A 23,019-nucleotide genomic window follows, 5' to 3' on the forward strand; every position below is an offset into this window, starting at 1 on the left:
TCTCCATGTGCTGTGAGTTAGAGCTGCAGTAAGATGAGTTTAACTGGAAGCTCTTTCTCCATGTGCTGTGAGTTAGAGAGCTGCAGTAAGAGGATGATTTTAACTGGAAGCTTTGTCTCCATGTGCTGTGAGTTAGAACTGAAGTAGGAGGATGTGTTTTACTGGAAGCTTTGTCTCCATGTGCTGTGAGTTAGTGCTGCAGTAAAAGGATGAGTTTAACTGGAAGCTCTGTCTCCATGTGCTGTGAGTTAGAGCTGCAGTAAGAGGATGAGTTTAACCGGAAGCTCTGTCTCCGTGTGCTGTGAGTTAGAGCTGCAGTTAGACTGTGAGTTTAACTGGAAGCTCTCTCTCCATGTGCTGTGGGTTAGAGCTACAGTAATAGGATGAGTTTAACTGGAAGCTCTGTCAACATTGGCTGTGAGTTAGAGCTGCAGTAAGAGGATGAGTTTAACTGGAAGCTCTGTCTCCATGTGCTGTGAATTAGAGCTGCAGTAAGAGGATGAGTTTAACTGAAAGCTCTGTCTCCATCTGCTGTGACTTAGAGCTGCAGTAAGAGGATGAGTTTAACTGGAAGCTCTGTCAAAATTTGCTGTGAGTTAGAGCTGCAGTAAGTGGATGAGTTTAACTGGAAGCTCTGTCTCCATGTGTTGTGAGTTAGAGCTGCAATAAGAGGATGAGTTTAACTGGAATCTCTGTCTCCATGTGCTGTGAGTTAGAGTTCCAGTAAGAGGGTGAGTTTAACTGGAAGCTCTGTCTCCATGTGCTGTGAATTAGACCTGCAGTAAGATGGTGAATTTAACTGGAAGCTCTGTTTCCATGTTTGTTCACAGGGCTCAGGTAGAGAGGACAGGGTCACCTGTACCCAGCTGTCTGTCTGTGAAGAGTGATCATTCAATGGATCGTCCAATCCACTTCAGAGGACAGTTCACAGGTGATCAAAGGTAATGAAACAAGTTCATATTGACATTACGGTTGAATTGAACTTAAATTTAATTGCCAACTTTCAAGTGTAGTGGGGTGCATGATAGGACATTCAGGTCAAGATGGGTGTATTAAATCATTTTAAAGTGTCATTACGTATTTTATATCACATTCGGATGTGCTGTGAGTTAGAGCTGCAGTAACAGGATGAGTTCAACCGGAAGCTCTGTCTCTGTGTGCTGTGAGTTAGAGCTGCAGGTAGACTGTGAGTTTAACTGGAAGCTCTGTCTCCATCTGCTGTGACTTAGAGCTGCAGTAAGAGGATGAGTTTAACTGGAAGCTCTGTCAAAATTTGCTGTGAGTTAGAGCTGCAGTAAGTGGATGAGTTTAACTGGAAGCTCTGTCTCCATGTGTTGTGAGTTAGAACTGCAGTAAGAGGATGAGTTTAACTGGAATCTCTTTCTCCATGTGCTGTGAGTTAGAGCTGCAGTAATAGGATGAGTTTAACTGGAAGCTCTGTCTCCATGTGCTGTGAGGTAGAGCTGCAGTAAGAGGATGAGTTTAACTGGAAGCTCTGTCTCCATTTGCTGTGAATTAGACCTGCAGTAAGAGGGTGAATTTAACTGGAAGCTCTGTTTCCATGTTTGTTCACAGGGCTCAGATAGAGAGGACAGGGTCACCTGTACCCAGCTGTCTGTCTGTGAAGAGTGATCATTCAATGGATCGTCCGATCCACTTCAGAGGACAGTTCACAGGTGATCAAAGGTAATGTAACAAGTTCATATTGACACTACGGTTGAATTGAACTTAAATTTAATTGCCAACTTTCAAGTGTAGTCGGGTGCATGATAGGACATTCAGGTCAAGATGGGTGTATTAAATCATTTTAAAGTGTCATGACATATTTTATATCACATTCGGATATGCTGTGAGTTAGAGCTGCAGTAACAGGATGAGTTTAACTGGAAGCTCTGTCTCCATGTGCTGTGAGTTAGAGCTGCAGTAAGAGGATGAGTTTAACTGGAAGCTCTGTCTCCATGTGCTGTGAGTTAGAGCTGCAGTAAGAATATTAATTTAACTGTAAACTTTGTCTCATGATTTGTTCACAGGATCCACTGCTCACAGGTGTCCAACCATATTGTAGAGAGGAGTTCAGAGAAACTGTTGTCAAAACAGGTATTATTTATATATTTTTTCTATTTTAATATTTGCTTGTGTGATTGTCTTGTACTGTACACTGCATTCCCTTTGAATATGATCGCATGACAAAAAATGAATTACTACGCTTTAATTGATAAGATTGAATATGTCATCAGGTTTTTAAATTTTGTAGAGTGCTACCTGGTCCTCCTGGGCTCACAGAAAGACGCAAATTCTTTTTTAGGACCCAAACACAATGGCAGAGTATGACTCCAAACAGAGTGTTTGAAGCATGCAGTTTATAGTCAGAATTCTCCAAATGTATTGCACTCTGAAACTGATTTATTCTATGGGAACTCTTGATTTATCACAAGTAGTGTCTCTACAAAATCGCACAATAAAATATCCAGTGTTAATTCAACTCTCACCTCTTAACAGGTAATGTTTCATCCCACTCTCAATGTGGGACCAAATGTTATCTGTTAAGAGTTGAATTAAAAATGGACATTAACTTGACATTTTACTGTGCATTAATCAGGGATAAAAGGTGCACTTCAAACTTGAGGCTTTGGACCTTCTGCATGTAATAATAATAATAATAATAATAATAATAATAAATTTATTTTATATAGAGCTTTTCAAGAACTCAAAGACGCTTTACAATAAGTGGTACATACATACATACATACAATGAAACATACAATTCAGAGACGAAAAAAAAAGAAAGGGGGAAGACAAACATCAAGGGAAAGCTAGGGAAAAGAGGTGGGTTTTAAGGCGTGATTTGAAGGAGGTGAGTGAGTCAGAGGTACGGATGTCAGGGGGGAGGGCATTCTAGAGTTTGGGGGCGGCAACTGAGAAGGCGCGGTCGCCAAAAGAACGGCGCTGAGAGGGGATGGTGGGGGGGAGGCTGGCAGTGGATGAACGTAACTGTCTGGGTGGCTGGTAGGGGAGCAGGAGATCCGAGAGGTAAGTGGGTGCGAGGCCATTTAGGGATTTGTAAACTAGGAGGAGGAGTTTGAATGCGATGCGTGATGTGATTGGGAGCCAGTGTAAATCTTTCAAGATAGGGGTGATGTGAGACTGGGAGGATGTGCGGGACAGTATTCTTGCAGCCGAGTTCTGAACCAGTTGCAGTTTGTGTAGGAGACGGGAGGGAAGACCAGTGAGGAGTGCATTGCAGTAGTCCAGTCTGCTGGAAATGAATACGTGAATGAGTCTTTCTGCATCGGGATGGGTGAGAGAGGGTATGAGTCTGGAGATATTGCGTAGATGGAAAAATGAAACCTTCACAGTGTTGTTGATGTGCTTTTCAAAGGAGAGGGATGGATCGAGTATGACACCGAGGTTGCGGACCAGTCAATGGTGAGGGAGAAGTTGTGTAGTTTTGTGAGCTGGGGTTTTGGTCCGATGAGAATGATTTCAGTTTTTTCACAGTTGAGTTTAAAAAAATTGTGTTGCATCCAGGATTTGACGTGTGTCAGACAGGTTTCAATGATGGCAGTGGGTGGCTGATTTGTGGATGTAGAGCTGATATAGATTTGTATTCTGTTTGAAAGTATCTGTACCTGTTCTGGCCTTCCTATAAGAGAAAACATGAGGTATATTGCAAGAATTTGATTGTTTCAATGGCTCTCATACAGCACACCACTTCATGTGTTATTTCACACTGATACAGAACACCTCTTCATGTGTTTATTTTACACTCTGATACAGCACACCTCTTCATGTGTTTATTTCACACACTGATACAGCACACCTCTTCATGTGTTTATTTCACACACTGATACAGCACACCTCGTCATGTGTTTATTTCTCACTGATACAGCACACCTCTTCATGTGTTTATTTCACACTGATACAGCACACCTCGTCATGTGTTTATTTCACACTCTGATACAGCACACCTCTTCATGTGTTTATTACACACACTGAGACAGCACACCTCGTCATGTGTTTATTTCACACTGATACAGCACACCTCTTCATGTGTTTATTTCACACTGATACAGCACACCTCTTCATGTGTTTATTTCACACTGATACAGCACACCTCTTCATGTGTTTATTTCACTCTGATATAGCACACCTCTAAATGTGTTTATTTCAGTCTCTCCTGCGCACTCTAATGAAGCTGAAGAAGACTGAAAAGTTGAAACTGTTTCAGAGCCATCTGAGTCAGGGTTGCCCAGAATGCTTTAATAGTAGAAGAACAGAAGATCCTTCTGTACTGGTTAAGCTTCTGAAGATCAAGGAAGTGTTCAAGAGTCATCAAATTGTTGATTACCCAGAATGCACTGAGAGAGGGCAGGAGGATCCTGAGGCCCCATACATAGTTGAGAAGATGCTGGAGACCTGTGGCATTGAGGGGTCTCTGAAGATCACACTCCATATCCTGAGGACCATGAAGAAGAAGGATGCCACTGACCCACTGGAGAGAGATGAGCAGCACAGTAAGAATTTTCTCTCATTGCTACTGTGGCCATTAGAATGTTGAAATGAGTTTAGCCAACAAATATAACAGAGTACAAAATAGCAGAGTACTGATTTATAGCATTCACACTTTGATAATAGTGTTTTACATCTTGCATATAAAAAACATCACACACATGTACAGGAAGGCATTTCAATTCAAATATAGCATCCAGCAGTAATAATGGGGGCAATCAAATGCACATGAGATTAAATGTTTCCGAAAGACTTTAAAACCAGGAGCCTTGGGATCAAAAGCTAGTTACTAAACCACTGTCCCATCAGACTGACTGCCCTGAGGTTTTATCCTGGATTAAGGAGCACCGATGATAATAATTATAAGATAATTAAATTACTGCATGACCCATGAAGACCATATTTGCCATAAAGACACATCATACTATGAACAATTAAGAAATTGAATGTTGAAATGGAAATGAATCCTTTTTATGTTTTCATTGTTGTGTGTACAACAGTTTGTGAGAAGTGTGAAACACTACTAGCGGTATGGGCAACACTTTACTTGAAGGTGCAGTTATACCGTATAGGGCATATCTTCATGATACATAACAAATAAACCTTGCCTGTTATTTTCACAATGTGTCCTCATGATACAGAATTATTTCATATTAACAGAAGAGATGTAACAGGGCTGGCCTTGTTTCGCATGTGTAATCAAAAATATTGTTAACTGTTCCATGTTTCCTACATTGGCGTTAATCAGTAATAACCTCTTGTTACCAAACTAGTTACAATTTAACTACATAGGTATAGCTACAACTTAATGTGCAACACTTTCAGAGCTGTGTAAAACATTGTGAAAACTTTCTGCATAAGTATTTTTTGTCTATTTCTGTTATTTTAAACATTGGTTCTCATATTTCCTCTCCTCAGATGAATTCAAAGAAAGAGCCCAGCAGGCACTGAAAACTCATCTGAAGAAGAAGTTTGAATGTATATTTGAAGGTTTAGCAAAGCAGGGCCACCAGACCCTCCTCAATGAGATCTATACAGAGCTCTACATCACAGAGGGGGGAAGTGGGGGGGTCAATGATGAACATGAGATCAGACAGGTTGAGATAGCATGGAAGAGACAAACCACACATGAGACTGCAATCATCTGCAATGACATCTTTAAGCCTTCACCTGGACAAGAGAAACCAATCAAAACTATGCTTACAAAGGGCATCGCTGGCATTGGGAAAACAGTCTCTGTGCAGAAGTTCATTCTGGACTGGGCAGATGGAAAAGCCAATCAGGACATTGATTTCATCTTCACTCTTCCTTTCCGAGATCTGAATCTGAAAAAGGAGAGAGAATTTAGTCTCATGGAACTTCTGCAGCAATACTTTCCACAACTGAAAGAGATCAAAAGTTTTGAAGATGATGAAGTCAAAGTTGTGTTCATCTTTGATGGTCTGGATGAGTGTCGACTTCCTCTAGATTTCCAAAGCAATGAGATTTGCTGTGATATAACAGAGTCATCATCATTGGATGTGCTGCTGACCAACCTCATTAAGAGGAATCTGCTTCCCTCTGCCCTCCTCTGGATCACCTCCCGACCAGCAGCAGCCAATCAGATCCCTCCTGAGTGCGTCCACCAGGTGACAGAGGTACGAGGATTCAATGACCCACAGAAGGAGGAGTACTTCAGGAAGAGAATCAGAGATCGGAACAAGGCCAGCAAAATTATCTCTCACATAAAGTCATCCAGGAGTCTCTACATCATGTGTCACATACCAGTCTTCTGCTGGATTTCTGCTACTGTTCTGGAGACAATGTTGGATAAAGTGAGTGGAGACCTGCCCAAAACTCTGACTGAAATGTACACACACTTCCTGCTCATTCAGACTAATGTGAAGAATGAGAAGTATCATGGCACCAATGAGACAACCCCAAAGAAAATGTCAGCATCAAATACAAAAATCATCCTGAAACTGGGGCAGCTGGCTTTACGACAGCTGGAAAGGGGCAATCTGATATTCTATGAAGAGGACCTGAGAGAGAGTGGCATTGATGTCAGTGAAGCTTCAGTGTACTCTGGGGTGTGCACAGAGATCTTTAAAGAGGAGTGTGGGTTGGGTGAGAAGAAGGTCTACTGCTTTGTGCATCTGAGCATTCAGGAGTATCTGGCTGCCTTGTTTGTGTTTCATTCATGTGTGAATAAGAAGAGAAATGTACTCAGAGCAGAAGAATCAAAACCTCGCAGACGCAGAGTCAGAGTGCAGCTGTCTGAGTTACACAGGACTGCAGTGGATCAGGCCTTAGAGAGTAAGAATGGACACCTGGACCTTTTCCTCAGATTCCTTCTAGGCCTCTCTCTGAACTCCATTCAGTCTCTATTAGGAGGAATACTGACAAAGAAAGGAAGCAGTTCAGAGAGCATTGAGGGAACAGTCCAGTACATTAAGAAGAAGATCAAAGAAGAAACTTCAGCAGAAAGGACCATCAATCTGTTCCACTGTCTCAATGAACTGAATGACAACTCTCTAGTGGAGGAAATCAAGAATTTCCAGAGATCAGGAAAACTCTCTAATGAAAAGCTGGAACCACACCAATGTTCAGCCCTGGCCTTTGTGTTACTGATGTCAGAGGAGATCCTAGATGAGTTTGACTTGAAGACCTACAACACATCAGCAGCAGGTTATCAGAGACTGCTACCAGTACTTGTGAACTGCAGGAAGGCCATGTGAGTATTATGTAATTATTAAAGTAGATAATGACAGCATGTTTTTATAAACACTTCATAGTTAAAGTGAAAATAGAATACAATAAAATTGTCAGGCAAGTGAGAATTATGATTTTTCAGTCAAGCTATTTTAACAGATTGTGCCCTCATTTAATGAATACAGAAGTACCATCAATGTAAAAACTCACTTATCCAGCATGTAAAATGTATTTTATTAGATTTAATTTACATATTATCATTAAAGATACCAGTTATTAAATACATCATGAATTCCTTGTTAGGCAAACCAATGTGATGGATCAATAATGGTCCAAACATACAACTCGCAGATTTAAATGAAGAGAGGGTATAGTATGTTACAGTATTAATATGAACATATTCCCCATCAAATAGAAAAATACAAGCTACACTTCCTTTACACAAAATTAGACAGACATGGAAAATAAATAATATCATTGTGAAAAAAATGAATGAAAGGTACCGCAGAACCACAGTTTGTCTGTCCCACTATGACCCAGGATGGTAAAACAAGCAGCTAAAGAATCAAGACCAGAGATCCAAGACTGTGATCATAAAAGACCAAGGCAGAGCTGAGAAGCAAGGGCACAAGATCAAAGGCTCACTTTTGCCTTACAGGCCAACACTTCATTTCTATTTTATTTTATTTGTATAGCGCTTTTCACAAAGGAGCTTTGTCACAAAGCAGCTTTACAGAGAACCGGCCCCCAAAGAGTAAGCCTAGGACAACAGTGGCAAGGAAAAACTCCCTGACTGATAACAGGAAGAAACCTTGAGCAGAACCGGACTCAGAGGCCGGGGAACCCATCTGCCGCAGGCAGGCACCGGTTTGTTATGGAAAATCAACAGTGGCAGGAGGCGGGGGTGCCCAGCTGGTCTAGCTGGTCTAGGGCTGGAGCTCCGGGCCAGGGGGGGTACTCAGCAAACTTGGGTTAGAGCTCCGGGCAGGTGCCCAGAGCCGAGGAAGACGAGAAAAAAAAATGTTGTTAGGGGGTTCAAATGGTAGATTAGAAATAGAGGTGCCCACGTGCGATAAGGAAAACCCCGGCAGAATAAGGCTATGGGAGCATAGCTAAGGGAAACAGAGGCAGGGGCCAACGCAGCCATGAGGGCAGGCTTGAGACAGTCATCACCAGACCATGACCGGTTCAGCTTAACACAGCACTACCAATGATGATCCAGTGACAGCACTAACCGCTCAGTCTGCCAGAGACTCTATAACTATGCCCACCACCCACTCCTGCCTCTCAAATATAAGAGAGACTAAGCTTGAGCCTAGCTTTAAATAAGGTGATAGTGTCTGTGCCCTGAACATGGGCAGGCAACTTGTTCCACAGGAGGGGAGCACGATAGGAGAAGGCTCTACCACCTATGGTACTTTTAGATATTCTAGGAATAACAAGGAGGCCTGCACCCTGCGAACAGAGCGTTTGTGAGGGAATATAAGGAAGAAGTAAATCATTTAAGTACAAAGGGGCAAGCCCATGTAAGGCTTTAAAGGTAAGAAGTAGTATCTTATAGTCTATTTGTAATTTAACTGGCAACCAGTGAAGCGATGCTAACACTGGGCTGATGTGCTCGAATCTCCTGGTTCTAGTGAGAATACGAGCTGCTGCATTTTGAATTAGCTGGAGCCCTTTCGGAGAGGAATTTGCACATCCAGACAAAAGAGCATTGCAGTAATCTGATCTTGAAGTAACAAAAGCATGAACTAGCTTTTCTGCATCATGTAAGGACAGTATTTTCAGATTTTTTGAGATGTTTCTCAAGTGATAAAAATCTGTAGTTAGGTCATTCGCATCCAAGTTTAGCTTCTTAAGAAGGGGTTTGATGGCTGCAAGTTTAAGAGTCTGTGGTGTGTGTCCAGATGCTAAAGACACATTGACAATACGTAACATTGGTGTTCCAATCACTGGTAATAGCTCCTTGAAAAGCTTCTTAGGGATAGGGTCTAGAAGACAAGTAGAAGATTTTGAGGTATTAACTATGGCATTAAACTCCATGAGATCTATTGGAGCAAAAGAGTTCAGATAGGCCGCCTGTCTTTCTGAAGATTCTTCTGAAGATTCTGCATCCATGCGTTGAGCGGATGGAAGGGCAGACCCTATATAAGGGGTGGTAGGAGAACTTTGAATCTTGCCCCTGATTTTTATTATTTTGTCATCAAAGAAATTCATCAACTTGATTCTTGGTCAACCTGGCAACAGTGTTAAACAGGTGCCTAGGATTGTTTATATTTTCATCTGTTAAAGTAGAAAAGTATGAGGAACGTGCTGTGGAGAGGGCATGTTTATAAGTTAGTAGACTGTCTTTCCAGTCCTGGAGGAATACCTGCAATTTAGTAGAACGCCATTTGCGCTCAAGTTGGCGTGAAGCTTGTTTGAGAGCACGAGTATGGTCATTGTACCAGGGTGCTAATTCCTTATAGTGGACTTTCTTCTTCTTAAGAGGTGCGAGAGTATCCAGGGTTCTGAAAGTATGTAATTTGTGTTGTCTGTCAGCTGATCAATTGAGCTAATGCTTGCATTTTTGTATGTGTTCGGGTGGGAGCCAAGAAAATCCCCACAGTGCACAAATGAGCCTGGGAGCTCATTAATAAAAGCATTTGCACTCCTGGAGGAAAGCTTACAGATAAGATAGAATGAAGGATCTGGTGACACATGACAGACTTGTGAAAGTTGGAAAGTAATTCAATAATGGTCTGATAGCACAGGGTTTTTAGGTATAACTGCTATATTTGCTATTTCTGTATCATAAGTTAAGAGCAGATCAAGAGTATGGTTATGAGAATGTGTGGGCTGATGTATATGTTGATCGAAGCCAATAGATTCAGTGATAGACAAGAGTGCTGATCTGAGAGGATCACCTTCACTATCCATGTGAATATTGAAGTCCCCTACAATTACTACTTTATCTGAATTAACAACCAGGCTGGAAAGGAAATCAGCAAATTCAAGTAAAAAGCCACTGTATGGCCCTGGTGGCCTGTATACAATTGCAAGGATAAAACTGACTGCTTTTTTGTTCGGATGTGCAAAACTGAGAACAAGCACTTCAAAAAAGTTACATTTGAAGCCAGATTTCAAAGTAGCAAAAAGATTAGAATGATATACAGCAGCAACACCACCGCCATGACCCGTCAGACGGGGAACGTGAGTATAGCTGTAGCCAGGAGGGGTGGATTCATTTAAGGCAATATACAGTTTTAAGCCAAGTTTCAGTTACACATAAGATTTCAACTTGGTGATCAGTAATTAATTCATTTACAAGAGTTGCCTTAGGGGCTAGTGATCTGATATTAATTAATCCAATTTTTAGCTGAGTTTTTAGCTGAGTTTGGTCAGCCGCATTATTAGTAGAATAACAAGGTCTGATTTCTTTGCAGATTAGCCATACAAACACCCCTATGGTCTTTATTGAACTAACATTTGTCCTTAACTTTGACTTGGACAAGTAAACACAAGTGTTACACTTATTCTTATCTAACTCAGTTTGGTGAAGTAGTTCGAACTGTGTTTGTGTAGAAAAAAGAATCCCTCCTTTTAAATGTCAGTCAGTTAAGGACAAATGTTGATTGAATCAAATCCATGTTTTTCAAAAGGGGGGAAGAATCCCCCTTTTATCCCTAGTCCATGCATAGATAATTTGTGAGTGGGAGATGACCAGAGAGAGCCTGCTCAGTCTGTACCCCTCTTACATTGTTCAAGAAGATGAGATATTTTTTCAACATTATGATTAATGTAATGCTGGGTTTGGTTTGGGAGAGGCAAGTGTGGTTATGAATGAAATGTTTGTGTTACTGTATTGTGAGATTAGGTCAGGCAGTAAATGCACCATGTTACAAGGCCAGTAGTGCCACCCTGGTCTCTGCTTTATTCTGGTGTAGGCTGACCCAGAATCCAATAGTGCCTGTAGACAGAGTGAAAACAGGAAGGTAGAGGAATTGTAGGATATAATGGGTGTCAGTGTGAGGTCTTCTCAGGGGACTGTTAAAGTGCCTGTTTTTTAGCTAATTCTGAGGCTTATCTCAGGCTAAAGTCTGGCCTGTACAAGGATTCTGAAGTTTCTTAAACCCTGGAAAAAGCTAAATGGTGTCTCCTTGGACAGCACCATTTAATGTATCACTATTCCAACAAAATGAACTCAAGGGCATCATTAACAGTTCCTACATAGCTGGTTTCACTACCTGGTTATATGTAACACCAGCAGAACAGATGCACTGCACTTCCTGGTTATATATAACCTCAGCAAAACAGACAGACTGCACTGCCTGGTTATATGTGAACAGATCACTTTTTTGCATTCCTGTTTCTAAAGTGAATCTGGCTTTTGCTGTGTATTGGCTTGCAATGCTGTGGGAAGTTTCTCACAGTTACCAGCAAAAGTAAAGAAGCAGAGCCTAACTCACTATCCACCCTGAATGATGTGTGTTATTTCTTGCATCTTTACTTTTGGTTGTATCTGTGCCAAATGTCAGAAGAAAGGGGGCCATTTGGGTAAGAATTTCATCTGTAGAACTGTCAGAGTTCTGTCCAACAGGACGTCTAATTCTCAGGCCCAAAGTGCTGCAGTTGGAGAGTGTAGCAAAGTCATTTTCCTCAGAGCATCAGTAACTTTAAATCCTCAATATAACTCTTCATCACTTTATGTGATTACTGTTACATTGCACATATCAGATTTTACAGTATATTGCGCTATTTAAGCATACAATAATATATAAACTCTTCTTTGCAGACTGAACAGGTGTGACCTCACAGAGAAGTCCTGTGAAATTGTGGCCTCTGCTCTCCAGTCATCAAACTCACCCCTGAGAGATCTGGACCTCAGCTACAATAACCTGGGAGATTCAGGAGTGAAGCTGCTCTGTGCTGGACTGATGAGTCCAAACTGTAAACTACAGAGACTGGGGTGAGTTGTGCTGTGTACTGTGTGACCTTAACTAAATAGATTTAGTGATTATGGCTCTGTGCAGTGAAATATAAGAAGTGCTTTCTCTCTGTTTACTGCTATGTCCACCGCAATTCTTTCTTTGTCCACATTGTTCTCATCCCTCTCTTCTAAGTGCTCTAGCACAACAATGAAAAGCAGGATAAACCCTCATGAGTCTTAGGGTTGCCAGGTTTGTGGTTCTTGACCAGAATATACGTTTCCAGTGGAGTCTGTAGTATCAGGTCACAGGTGATGACTGGATGCTGAATGCATAATTGACATTGTAAAATATTGAACACTTCAGTATAGTAATATGTTTCATGTCTATCATAACATAACAAAAATAACATAACATAACATAATGACGAGAATAGGCCATTCAGCCCGACATGCTCGCCATTTTCCTACCTACCACTAGTGCTTGGTTTACCTACAAACTAGATAGTATCTAGCATCGTATCAAGCCTGGTCTTGACAACCCCCAGAGTTTCTGCCTCTACTACATGACATGCGCCAAGCTATTCTACACAGTGACTACTCTCTGTGTGAAAAAATACTTCCTAACGTCGGTGTGGAATTTACCTTTTGCTAATTTCCTTTTATGCCCCCTCGTCATACTAACAGAGCTGAACCTGAAGAATCTCTTGTAGTTCACTTTGTTGATCCCCTTTATGAATTTAAAAGACTCAATCAAATAACCCTGAGTCTACTTTTACTAAGCTTGAAGAAGTTAAGCATCTGAAGTCTTTCCTCAAAACTTTTATCTTTCATACCAGGAACCAGTTTGGTTTCCCTTATTTCAACCTTTTCCAGATCCTCTATATCTTTCTTGTAGTACAGTCCCCAGAACTGCACACAGTTCACTAAGTGTGGTCTGACAAAGGTATTGTATAAAATAAGTATAACTTCCTTGGATTTACAGGGCTCCAGACTAACTTTTTACATTGGATGCACTGGTGCGCCTAACTTTTTCATTTAGGTGCAGCAGCACATAATTTAGTTAGACCCAAAATCACCGCGCCTTTTGGCGCCGTAATAATACATTTTAAGTGTTACCTTTTTTGTCAGTTCCCATACACATTGGTAATTTCTTAACACATTATGTAAATGATTGTAAACAGGAATAAAGGTGCAGATAAATGTTTTTTCTTTATTTAAATCACAGCACAAACAAGAAATGGCAATAACCTCAATTGTTTAAAAAATAAACTTAAAAACTGCTGATGTTTAAAGTGCTTGACAAACTCAAATAAATAAATCAAACTCAAATAACTCAAATAAAAGTGTGCGCTGCTCCCGGAGGAGTACAGGGCGCGGTTTCACACATACACACTAGTGATGCGCGGATCGGCTCTGACGTCATCCGAATCCACATGTACGCATAAATCATCCACCCGCCACCCACCCGAACAAATTATTTTCTCCGATTTAGAGACCCGCACCCGATCACACATTACCGCTATTTCTCATTATTTCGCAGCTGTTGCATATGACATACCCAGCACTTGACTCGTCATGGTTATTTATTTCACTAAATTGCGCCCACATGGAACTTTTCTGCCCTTCCTTTTTTTAATTCTCCTTTTTTAAATTTTCTCTCAGATCTTTTTTTCCTCCATTGCTGCTTAAGACAAGTGGACGCCGCAATTGGCGCAACGAGAGTCTAGTCTGCTAATTCACGCCTGACGAAAAATGAAGATTAAAATATATAATATTATATAATATAATATTACATTTTAGAGAATGTAATTAATATTTTCCTCATTAATGATGTATTATTTCACCCACCTACAACCCATCCGCTATTAATCAGAATGTTAATTTTTATGACTCGGCCCGCCCGATCCGCAGATTAACCGTGGTGCCCGCGGATATAACTGCCATCCGCACATCACTAATACACACATGCCTTATTTATTTCCCCACCCGCAATCAGCGAAGAAGAATATCAGGGTCAGAGCCAATCAGAGGCAGAGTAGGGGCGGGTCTTCGCAGAATGCGGGTGGGGAAAAAAAATAACGCTACACTACACAAACACAGACAGACCTGCTAAATGTCAGGTGCACCGGTGTGACTAATGAAAATGTTTAGTCGCACTTGACAGATTTTTGGTCGCATGTTCAACCAAAATGGTCGCACTCTGGAGCCTTGATGTATACTCACTACTATCCCAGCATCCTGTTGGCTTTTTTACTGCAACAGCACAGTACCTAGAACCTGAAAGGATTTGATCAACTATTACTCCCAAAATTGAGCACATTCCAATGTCGTTCCTCCCATAAAGTAATCTAGCCTGGTGTTTTTATTTCCCACATGTAGAACTTTACATTGAGCTGTATTGAGTTTCATTTGCCAGGTTTTCACCGACTTCTGGATTCACTTCTGTCACATATTGCAGTCTTCATCCATCCCCATTATTCACTACCTGCTCTGCACTCTAATGAAATCCATACTTATACTAGAGCTACCGCGGTTACTGCATTACCGCGGTAACGCAATCACGTGTTGACGACAGGGAAACTTAATGCTACAGGGCATAGGTGGCTTGCTGCCCTAGCCACGTACGATTTTGAAGTAAAATATCGCCCTGAGAAGGTCAATGTCGAGGCTGATTTGCTTTCCCGAGACTGGACACTGAGACATGGAGAAACCTTTCACAGGGTGATGTGAAGGCGATTTGTGGTCGTGTGCATGTGCAGGAGTCTAGTGACAGTGATGTGCACTTGGCAGACAAACTAGGTGTTCCAGGAGAAGGTGTTCCTGAGCTGTATGCTTTTGCAACTCATCTCAATTTGGGTCAGCTAGAACAGTTCACCCGAGAAGACCTGCGAGAAGCGCAGCTAGAGGACAGTGTTCTCAGAGTAGTTAGAGAGGCTTTGAACACAGGTCAGTGGCCGGCAAACTAGAGCTGCCGCGGTTACTGCATTACCGTGGTAACGCAATCACATCACGTTCACCGCAGAGTCAAGCTGATCACCGCTTCACCGCTGGGTTTTGTTTTTTCCCGTTTATTTTAGGCCAATTGTTTATGTTCCAAGTTTTACTTGTAAAAGTTGTGATCTGAAATAAATGCAATGCAATTTTTAAAATAATTATAATTATAATTGTGTAGCCATGTGTTCGAAAGTTTTCACTCACAGTTGCGCAGTTAACGTTCTGATCGGAGAAAGTGTCACCCAGAACGTGCTTTGCAACTGTTGGCTACAGAAAGTTTTCGCTTCAAATTAGGCTAAAAACATGGATCTTGTAGCGAAACCCAACGTTACTTCTCCTGTTTGGGAACATTTTGGCTTTGAGCCCGATGAAGATGGAAAGCCAAAGAATTTGGATGAGTCAGTGTGCCGCATTTGCAGCAGGAAAATCAACGTCATGCGAGGAACCAGGACAAATCTAGCATCGCATCTTAGGACCACTCATCGTCCGTTATACGATGCAATGAAAGGCACCCCATCTACCTCGGGAGGTACCGGCTCGGCACTACGTCAGTTAGGAGTCTCAGAGGCATTTGCCAGAGTGACTAAATACAACCGGGACAGCAACAAGTGGCGAGCACTTACAGCAACTGTAACAAAGTATTTGGTTGTGGAGATGGTGCCCTTCCGGACTGTAGGAAAGCCATCATTCCGAGCTATGCTTCAGTCCTTCGACAAGCAGCATGAACTGCCGGGCAGAACCTATTTCTCGGAAACAGCCATTCCAGAAATGTACTTGAAAGTAAAAAACGAAATCGTAGCTGGAGGTTTAAATTATAATTTTTTATGGCGGTTACCGCAACGGTTTGAATGGCTTCGCTAATTTTTGCAGTAAGGAAATAAATCAATACCGCGGCAGCTCTAACTTATACCCCACTCTCTTTCTCATGCTGACCTTGTGATGAAGATGAGTTGTACTCCTTCATCATTACACACCTGTGTGTGCTACAGGGTTGTGGCGTTTCTGAAGATATTGAGCATAAAATCAGATATTATTACTGTTGGTAAAATCAACTATTGGTCGATAGGGTACGTGTGTACATCTTCGGGAAGAGGGTCAATCTGATCAACGTGCAAACTGCTGTTTAGGTGCAATGTTACATCACTTAGTTTTGTCACTCTTCTGTGGTTCCAATCCAAAGCTAAAGTCTGGATTTCAGAACATTTCAATTCTACAGCAGTTGGCTTTACTTATCTTGCTAGGCAGAAGGTAGAGGTTGCACAGGGTCATTATATAGCAGAAACACAAGGAGACTCCTCACTGCTATATAGAGCACAGGGTCATTATATAGCAGGAACCAAAGGAGACTCCTCACTGCTATACAGAGCACAGGGTCATTATATAGCAGGAACACAAGGAGACTCATCACTGCTATATAGAGCACAGGGTCATTATTACTGTCCATAGCCACGCTCCCAAACACCATCTAAAAGCACCCTCCCCTAGGCCTGGAAGCTAGGCCTCTTATAGAGCCCATGGTTAGGTAATGGGCCACAGCTGCAGCAATACCTCTCTGTAGGGCCGATGCTGCCCCCTGGTGGACAGCACCCCAATTCCTTTCCTGGCATCACAAGTTAAACAGGCAAAAGCTTTGAGGATATGCTGTGGGGCACTCAGAACAACACCAATTAATGCATTACTAATGAGATGGGAGAAATACCACTGAGGCATAGATGGATAAAACTTGCTGTGCATAACTGGATTAAGTTTAAATGATCTAGTGTAGATCACCCTGCTAAGCATGCTATTGAGAACTCATGGGAAGTGGACATGCATGGGATTAATTGATAATTAATTGTGCTGCAACATGACGAACAGACAAACCAACTAATAAATAACTCTCCAGTGCTTCCTCAGGCAGTTTGTGAGAAGGGCATCCAATTGATCTGGCGTAATCTGAATTATGGAGTGAAACATTCAGGCGAAGAGCCACTTCCTCCAAATGGCTGAACACTACAGGGTCAATCTCTGTGATGCAGCTACCTGGAACAAACTGTCAAAGCATCCACACAAAAGAGCACATAATGAGGACTAGCATTTTCAGCTAGGTCAGCCAGGCTCAAGCCTCTGGTTATCTCTTGCCTGTATAGGAAACAACAGTTTTCCTATTTGGCTCAATTCTGAAAATATAACTAGAACTAGATTAATCATTTTTAATAGAAACCATTCACACCTACATCCTAATTATGATTTCATACCATAATGGAATTTCTGGGACATGCCATTCAGAAACTGACATGGCGAGCTAACCTAAGTTTTAATACCTTTAAAGGTTCACACAAAGTAAGGTAACTCAATACAGTTTGATGTTTTAGGATACAAACACTGTTTCTAATCTATCTATTGATTACATTTAAATGTTTTTCATAGCCTATTGCCAACTGGTGAAAACATATCACGATACTGTACATTTGTAGTGTAGTCAGGTTATCCACTAGGTGGAGCCCTAGGCTTTTCGAAACAGGATATACCAACCAATGTAAGACGTCAGTGAGGTAGTGAGGTAGCTTGTTCAGGAGATTGAGTGCAGCCGTGCTGTATGTATGCCACAGTTCTTTAAGCTCCAAAGTAAAGTTTATCATAAACTCTTCTATGTGGTCCTGTTCTTTTCCCTTCTCAAGTTATCCCAGCATTATTCTGCAGTTCCCGTTGAATGTCTTCCCTTTTCGATTTCGTTATGTTCCCTTGCTCTGTGAGTCTGCGTGCATGTCTTAATCCTGCAGGTGGAGCTGATTGCTCTATCAAAAATATGCAATCTGTTAGTCACGAAAAGACTGTTTACGATTACATACATTTGGATCTTTGATATGCACACACATTACAGCACCCAAAAAATACTTATGGTAAAACAATGTGCTTACATATCACCAAAACAAACTTTTATTTGGCAATATCTCCCAAAATGTTTATCAAAATCCCTTACCTTTCGTTGGAGAGAAAGCAAGGGTCATTCTGAGTGTTTATCCTGAAATACGTCACTCAAGCTGCACTACCTAACCAAAAAAATAAAATCTGTGTTACGTTTTGCCCTGCTCTGCTCTACTAACGTAAATGTGGTAAAAAGCAACCGGTGTTGAAGCAAGGCATGTACAGTGAATCTACGTACTCTGGTATCGATCAACCAATGGGAATATTGTGACACTATGACATATTTTCATTGACAGCCCCCTCATTAACATATGGATGAAAAAATACAGAAATAAATACAGAAATATATATATATACAGGCATAAATTAATCAAAACATAAATAAGGATATAAATATATACAGAAATAAATGAATCAAGCAATAAATAAATATGGAAATGAACATCCACAGAAATGAATGAATCAAGAAATAAATATGGAAATAAATGCAAATACCCATTTGTCAGATTTTGTCTATTAATTTATTTGTACATTCATTAATTTTTACATTTTCTTGCTTTTGTATTTATTTATTTATACATTAATTCATTTATTGAGTCATTTATTTATTTATTATTTTTACATTTTTGGTCCTCCATATACCTATAGTACCAGTCAATGGCAATAATCAGTTGTGGTGTTTCTCTGTAGCCAGCAGATGGCGCTGCAGTGTATTTCATTTGCCGCCTTGGTTACATTATTAGATGAAGATTGAATGTTTTTAAAATATAAAGATGTTTGTAGACTGAAGGTGAGGTAAAGTACACCATAGTGATCATACTAGTGCAGTTTCTTGTGTTTGCAAATGAAATATGTTTGCAATCATGTTGTGTCCCATGTGATATCATCGCAACATGGAACAGTTTTGTTAATGAAATCCTTGCAGGAAGCCCCCAACCTTGAGTTGAATTGGCTCCTTATTTTTAGTTATTTTTTGTTAATTGAGCCAAGTGATAACCTTTTTTTTTGTGGATTAGTCAGAATACTTTATGAACGTAATTAATATAAACTCTTCCTGTTTTTGTGTGTACTGTGTACATCCCAGGAATGCACGTACTGTACAAATAGGAAATTCCACATTTATCTGCTGCCAAGGTGCACAGTGTGACAATCAGCAGTGAATTTCAATTGTGTGTGTGGTTGTATGTGTGTGTGTCTGTGTGTGTGTCTGTGTGTGTGTGTACGCATGTGTGTTGTGTGTTTGTGTGTGTGTGTGTGTGTGTACATGTGCATGTTTGTGTGTGTGTGTGTGTGTGTGTGTGTGGTCTCTCCACAGGCTGGGTTGGTGTAATCTCACAGATGGCTGCTGTGATGTTCTGGCCTCAGTCCTGCGTTCTCCTCACTCAGAGCTGAGAGATCTGGAGCTCAGAGACAATGAGCTGCAGGATTCAGGAGTGAGATCGCTCTCTGCTGGACTGGAGGACCCACACTGTAAACTGCAGAGACTGGGGTGAGTACAAACACAAACCCCTTCAATCAAAAAGGGTTCCAATGTGACACAACACAGCACTAATGTTAATAATGACTAAATATAGCACTGATATTACTAATGTTTTTAATGTTAAAATAGACAAGAGAGTTATTTTTCTTCACAGAAATAAAGCAACATTTTCCTGTTCTTCCTCTTGGTAGAAACACATTTTAAATCTGACATCAGTTGGAATAAACATATTTTTGAGAAGCGTCAAATCGGTTCTATTCATACATTCTTCAAAATTATGAACATTAATTGAATCTGTTCAAATTTAGTTCAAATTTCTTAAATAGGCATGATTAATTCCAGAGCCCTGTTATTTTATATTGAGCTGTAGATGGGGTTTGACACACACAGCCCTGTTAGTTTATATTCATGTGTGTAAGGTGTGTAACACACTGCTATGTGTCTGACACACACAGCCCTGTCAGTTTATATTCATGTGTGTAAGGTGTGTAACACACTGCTATGTGTTTGACACACACAGCCCTGTTAGTTTATATTAATGTGTGTAAGGTGTGTAACACACTGCTATGTGTTTGATACGCACAGCCCTGTTAGTTTATATTAATGTCTGTATGGTGTGTAACACACTGCTATGTGTTTGACACACACAGCCCTGTTAATTTATATGAATGTGTGTAAGGTGTGTAACACACTGATATGTGTTTTGAGACACACAGCCCTGTTAGTTTATATTAATGTGTGTAAGGTGTGTAACACACTGCTATGCATTTGACACACACAGCCCTGTTAGTTTATTTTAATGTGCTGTAAGGTGTGTAACACACTGCTATGTGTTTGATACACACAGCCATGTTAGTTTATATTAATGTGTGTACGGTGTGTAACACACTTCTATGTGTTTGACACACACAGTCCTGTTAGTTTATATTAATGTGTGTAAGGTGTGTAACACACTGCTAGGTGTTTGATACACACAGCCCTGTTAGTTTATATTTATGTGTGTAAAGTGTGTAACACACTGCTATGTGTTTAACACACACAGCCCTGTTAGTTTATATTAATGTGTGTAAGGTGTGTAACACACTGCTATGTGTTTGACACACACAGCCCTGTTAGTTTATATTATTATGTGTAAGGTGTGTAACACACTGCTATGTGTTTGACACACACAGCCCTGTTAGTTTATATTAATGTGCTGTAAGGTGTGTAACACACTGCTATGTGTTTGACACACACAGCCCTGTTAGTTTATATTAATGACACACAGCCCTGTTAGTTTTATATTAATGTGTGTAAGGGGTGTAACACACTGCGATGTGTTTGACCCACACATCCCTGTTAGTTTTTATTCATGCATGTAAGGTGTGTAACACACTGCTATGTGTTTGACACACACAGCCCTGTTAGTTTATATTAATGTGTGTAAGTGTGAACACATGTATGGTTGACACACACAGCCTGCTATGGTGTTAAACATGCTTGACACACACAGCCCTGTTAGTTTATATTAATGTGTAAGGTGTGTAACACACTGCTGTGTTTGACACACACAGTCCTGTTAGTTTATATTAATGTGTGTAAGGTGTGTAACACACTGCTATGTGTCTAACACACTGCTATGTGCTTGACACACACAGCCCTGTTAGTTTATATTAATGTGCTGTAAGGTGTGTAACACACTGCTATGTGTTTGACACACACAGCCCTGTTAGTTTATATTAATGTGCTGTAATGTGTGTAAGGTGTGTAACACACTGCTGTGTGTTTGATACACACAGCCCTGTTAGTTTATATTAATGTGTGTAAGTTGCGTAACACACTGCTATGTGTTTGACACACATAGCCCTGTTAGTTTATATTAATGTGTGTAAGGTGTGTAACACACTGCTATGTGTTTGACACACACAGCCCTGTTAGTTTATATTAATGTGCTGTAAGGTGTGTAACACACTGCTATGTGTTTGACACACACAGCCCTGTTAGTTTATATTAATGTGTGTAAGGTGTGTAACACACTGCTATGTGTTTGACACACACAGCCCTGTTAGTTTATATTAATGTGTCTGAGGTGTGTAACACACTGCTATGTGTTTGACTCACACAGCCCTGTTAGTTTATATTAATGTGTGTAAGGTGTGTAACACACTGCTATGTGTTTGACGCACACAGCCCTGTTAGTTTATATTAATGTTCTGTAAGGTGTGTAATACACTGCTTTGCATTTGACACACACAGCCCTGTTAGTTTATATTAATGTGCTGTCAGGTGTGTAACACACTGCTTTGTGTTTTATACACACAGCCCTGTTAGTTTATATTAATGTGTGTACGGTGTGTAACACACTGCTATGTGTTTAACACACACAGCCCTGTTAGTTTATATTAATGTGTGTAAGGTGTGTAACACACTGCTATGTGTTTGACACACACAGCCCTGTTAGTTTATATTAATGTGTGTAAGGTGTGTAACACACTGCTATGTGTTTAACACACACAGCCCTGTTAGTTTATATTAATGTGTGTAAGGTGTGTAACACACTGCTATGTGTTTAACACACACAGCCCTGTTAGTTTATATTAATGTGTGTAAGGTGTGTATCACACTGCTATGTGTTTGACACACACAGCCCTGTTAGTTTATATTATTGTGTGTAAGGTGTGTAACACACTGCTAGGTGTTTGATACACACAGCCCTGTTAGTTTATATTTATGTGTGTAAGGTGTGTAACACACTGCTATGTGTTTGACACACATAGCCCTGTTAGTTTATATTAATGTGTGTAAGGTGTGTAACACACTGCTATGTGTTTGACGCACACAGCCCTGTTAGTTTATATTAATGTGTTTAGAGTAGCACACTGCTATGCATCTGACACACACAGCCCTGTTAGTTTATTTTAATGTGCTGTAAGGTGTGTAACACACTGCTCTGTGTTTGACACACACAGCCCTGTTTTTTTATATTAATGCGTGTAAGGTGTGTAACACACTGCTATGTGTTTGACACTCACAGCCCTGTTAGTTTATATTAATGTGCTGTAAGGTGTGTAACACACTGCTATGCGTTTGACACACACAGCCCTGTTAGTTTATATTTATGTGTGTAAGGTGTGTAACACACTGCTATGTGTTTGACACACATAGCCCTGTTATTTTATATTACTGTGCTGTAAGGTGTGTAACACACTGCCATGTGTTTGATACACACAGCCATGTTAGTTTATATTAATGTGTGTACGGTGTGTAACACACTTCTATGTGTTTGACACACACAGCCCTGTTAGTTTATATTAATGTGCTGTAAGGTGTGTAACACACTGCTATGTGTTTGACACACACAGCCCTGTTAGTTTATATTAATGTGTGTAAGGTGTATAACACACTGCTATGTGTTTGACACACACAGCCCTGTTAGTTTATATTAATGTGTGTAAGGTGTGTAACACACTGCTGTGTGTTTGATACACACAGCCCTGTTAGTTTATATTAATGTGTGTAAGTTGCGTAACACACTGCTATGTGTTTGACA

General features: G+C 40.6%; 2 protein-coding genes across 2 annotated transcripts in view; both read left to right on the forward strand.

Annotated features, from left to right (window-relative positions):
- The window catches only part of LOC118218894 (protein NLRC3-like), a 75,669-nt gene extending 63,271 nt beyond the window's left edge, over positions 1-12,398 (forward strand). Inside the window, exons 10-13 of the mRNA XM_035401623.1 lie at positions 4,172-4,514; positions 5,428-7,222; positions 11,975-12,148; positions 12,311-12,398. Of these exons, the coding sequence (XP_035257514.1) occupies positions 4,172-4,514; positions 5,428-7,222; positions 11,975-12,148; positions 12,311-12,350 (2,352 nt within the window). The 3' untranslated portion in view covers positions 12,351-12,398. The remainder of the gene's footprint in view (positions 1-4,171; positions 4,515-5,427; positions 7,223-11,974; positions 12,149-12,310) is intronic.
- The window catches only part of LOC118218882 (NACHT, LRR and PYD domains-containing protein 3-like), a gene marked incomplete at its 3' end in the record, with an annotated part of 393,893 nt that overhangs the window by 129,660 nt on the left and 241,214 nt on the right, over positions 1-23,019 (forward strand). The gene's annotated exons all lie outside the window — the stretch shown is intronic.

The sequence above is a fragment of the Anguilla anguilla genome, chromosome 19 (assembly GCF_013347855.1).
Source record: "Anguilla anguilla isolate fAngAng1 chromosome 19, fAngAng1.pri, whole genome shotgun sequence".
Classification (NCBI taxonomy): Eukaryota; Metazoa; Chordata; class Actinopteri; order Anguilliformes; family Anguillidae; genus Anguilla; species Anguilla anguilla.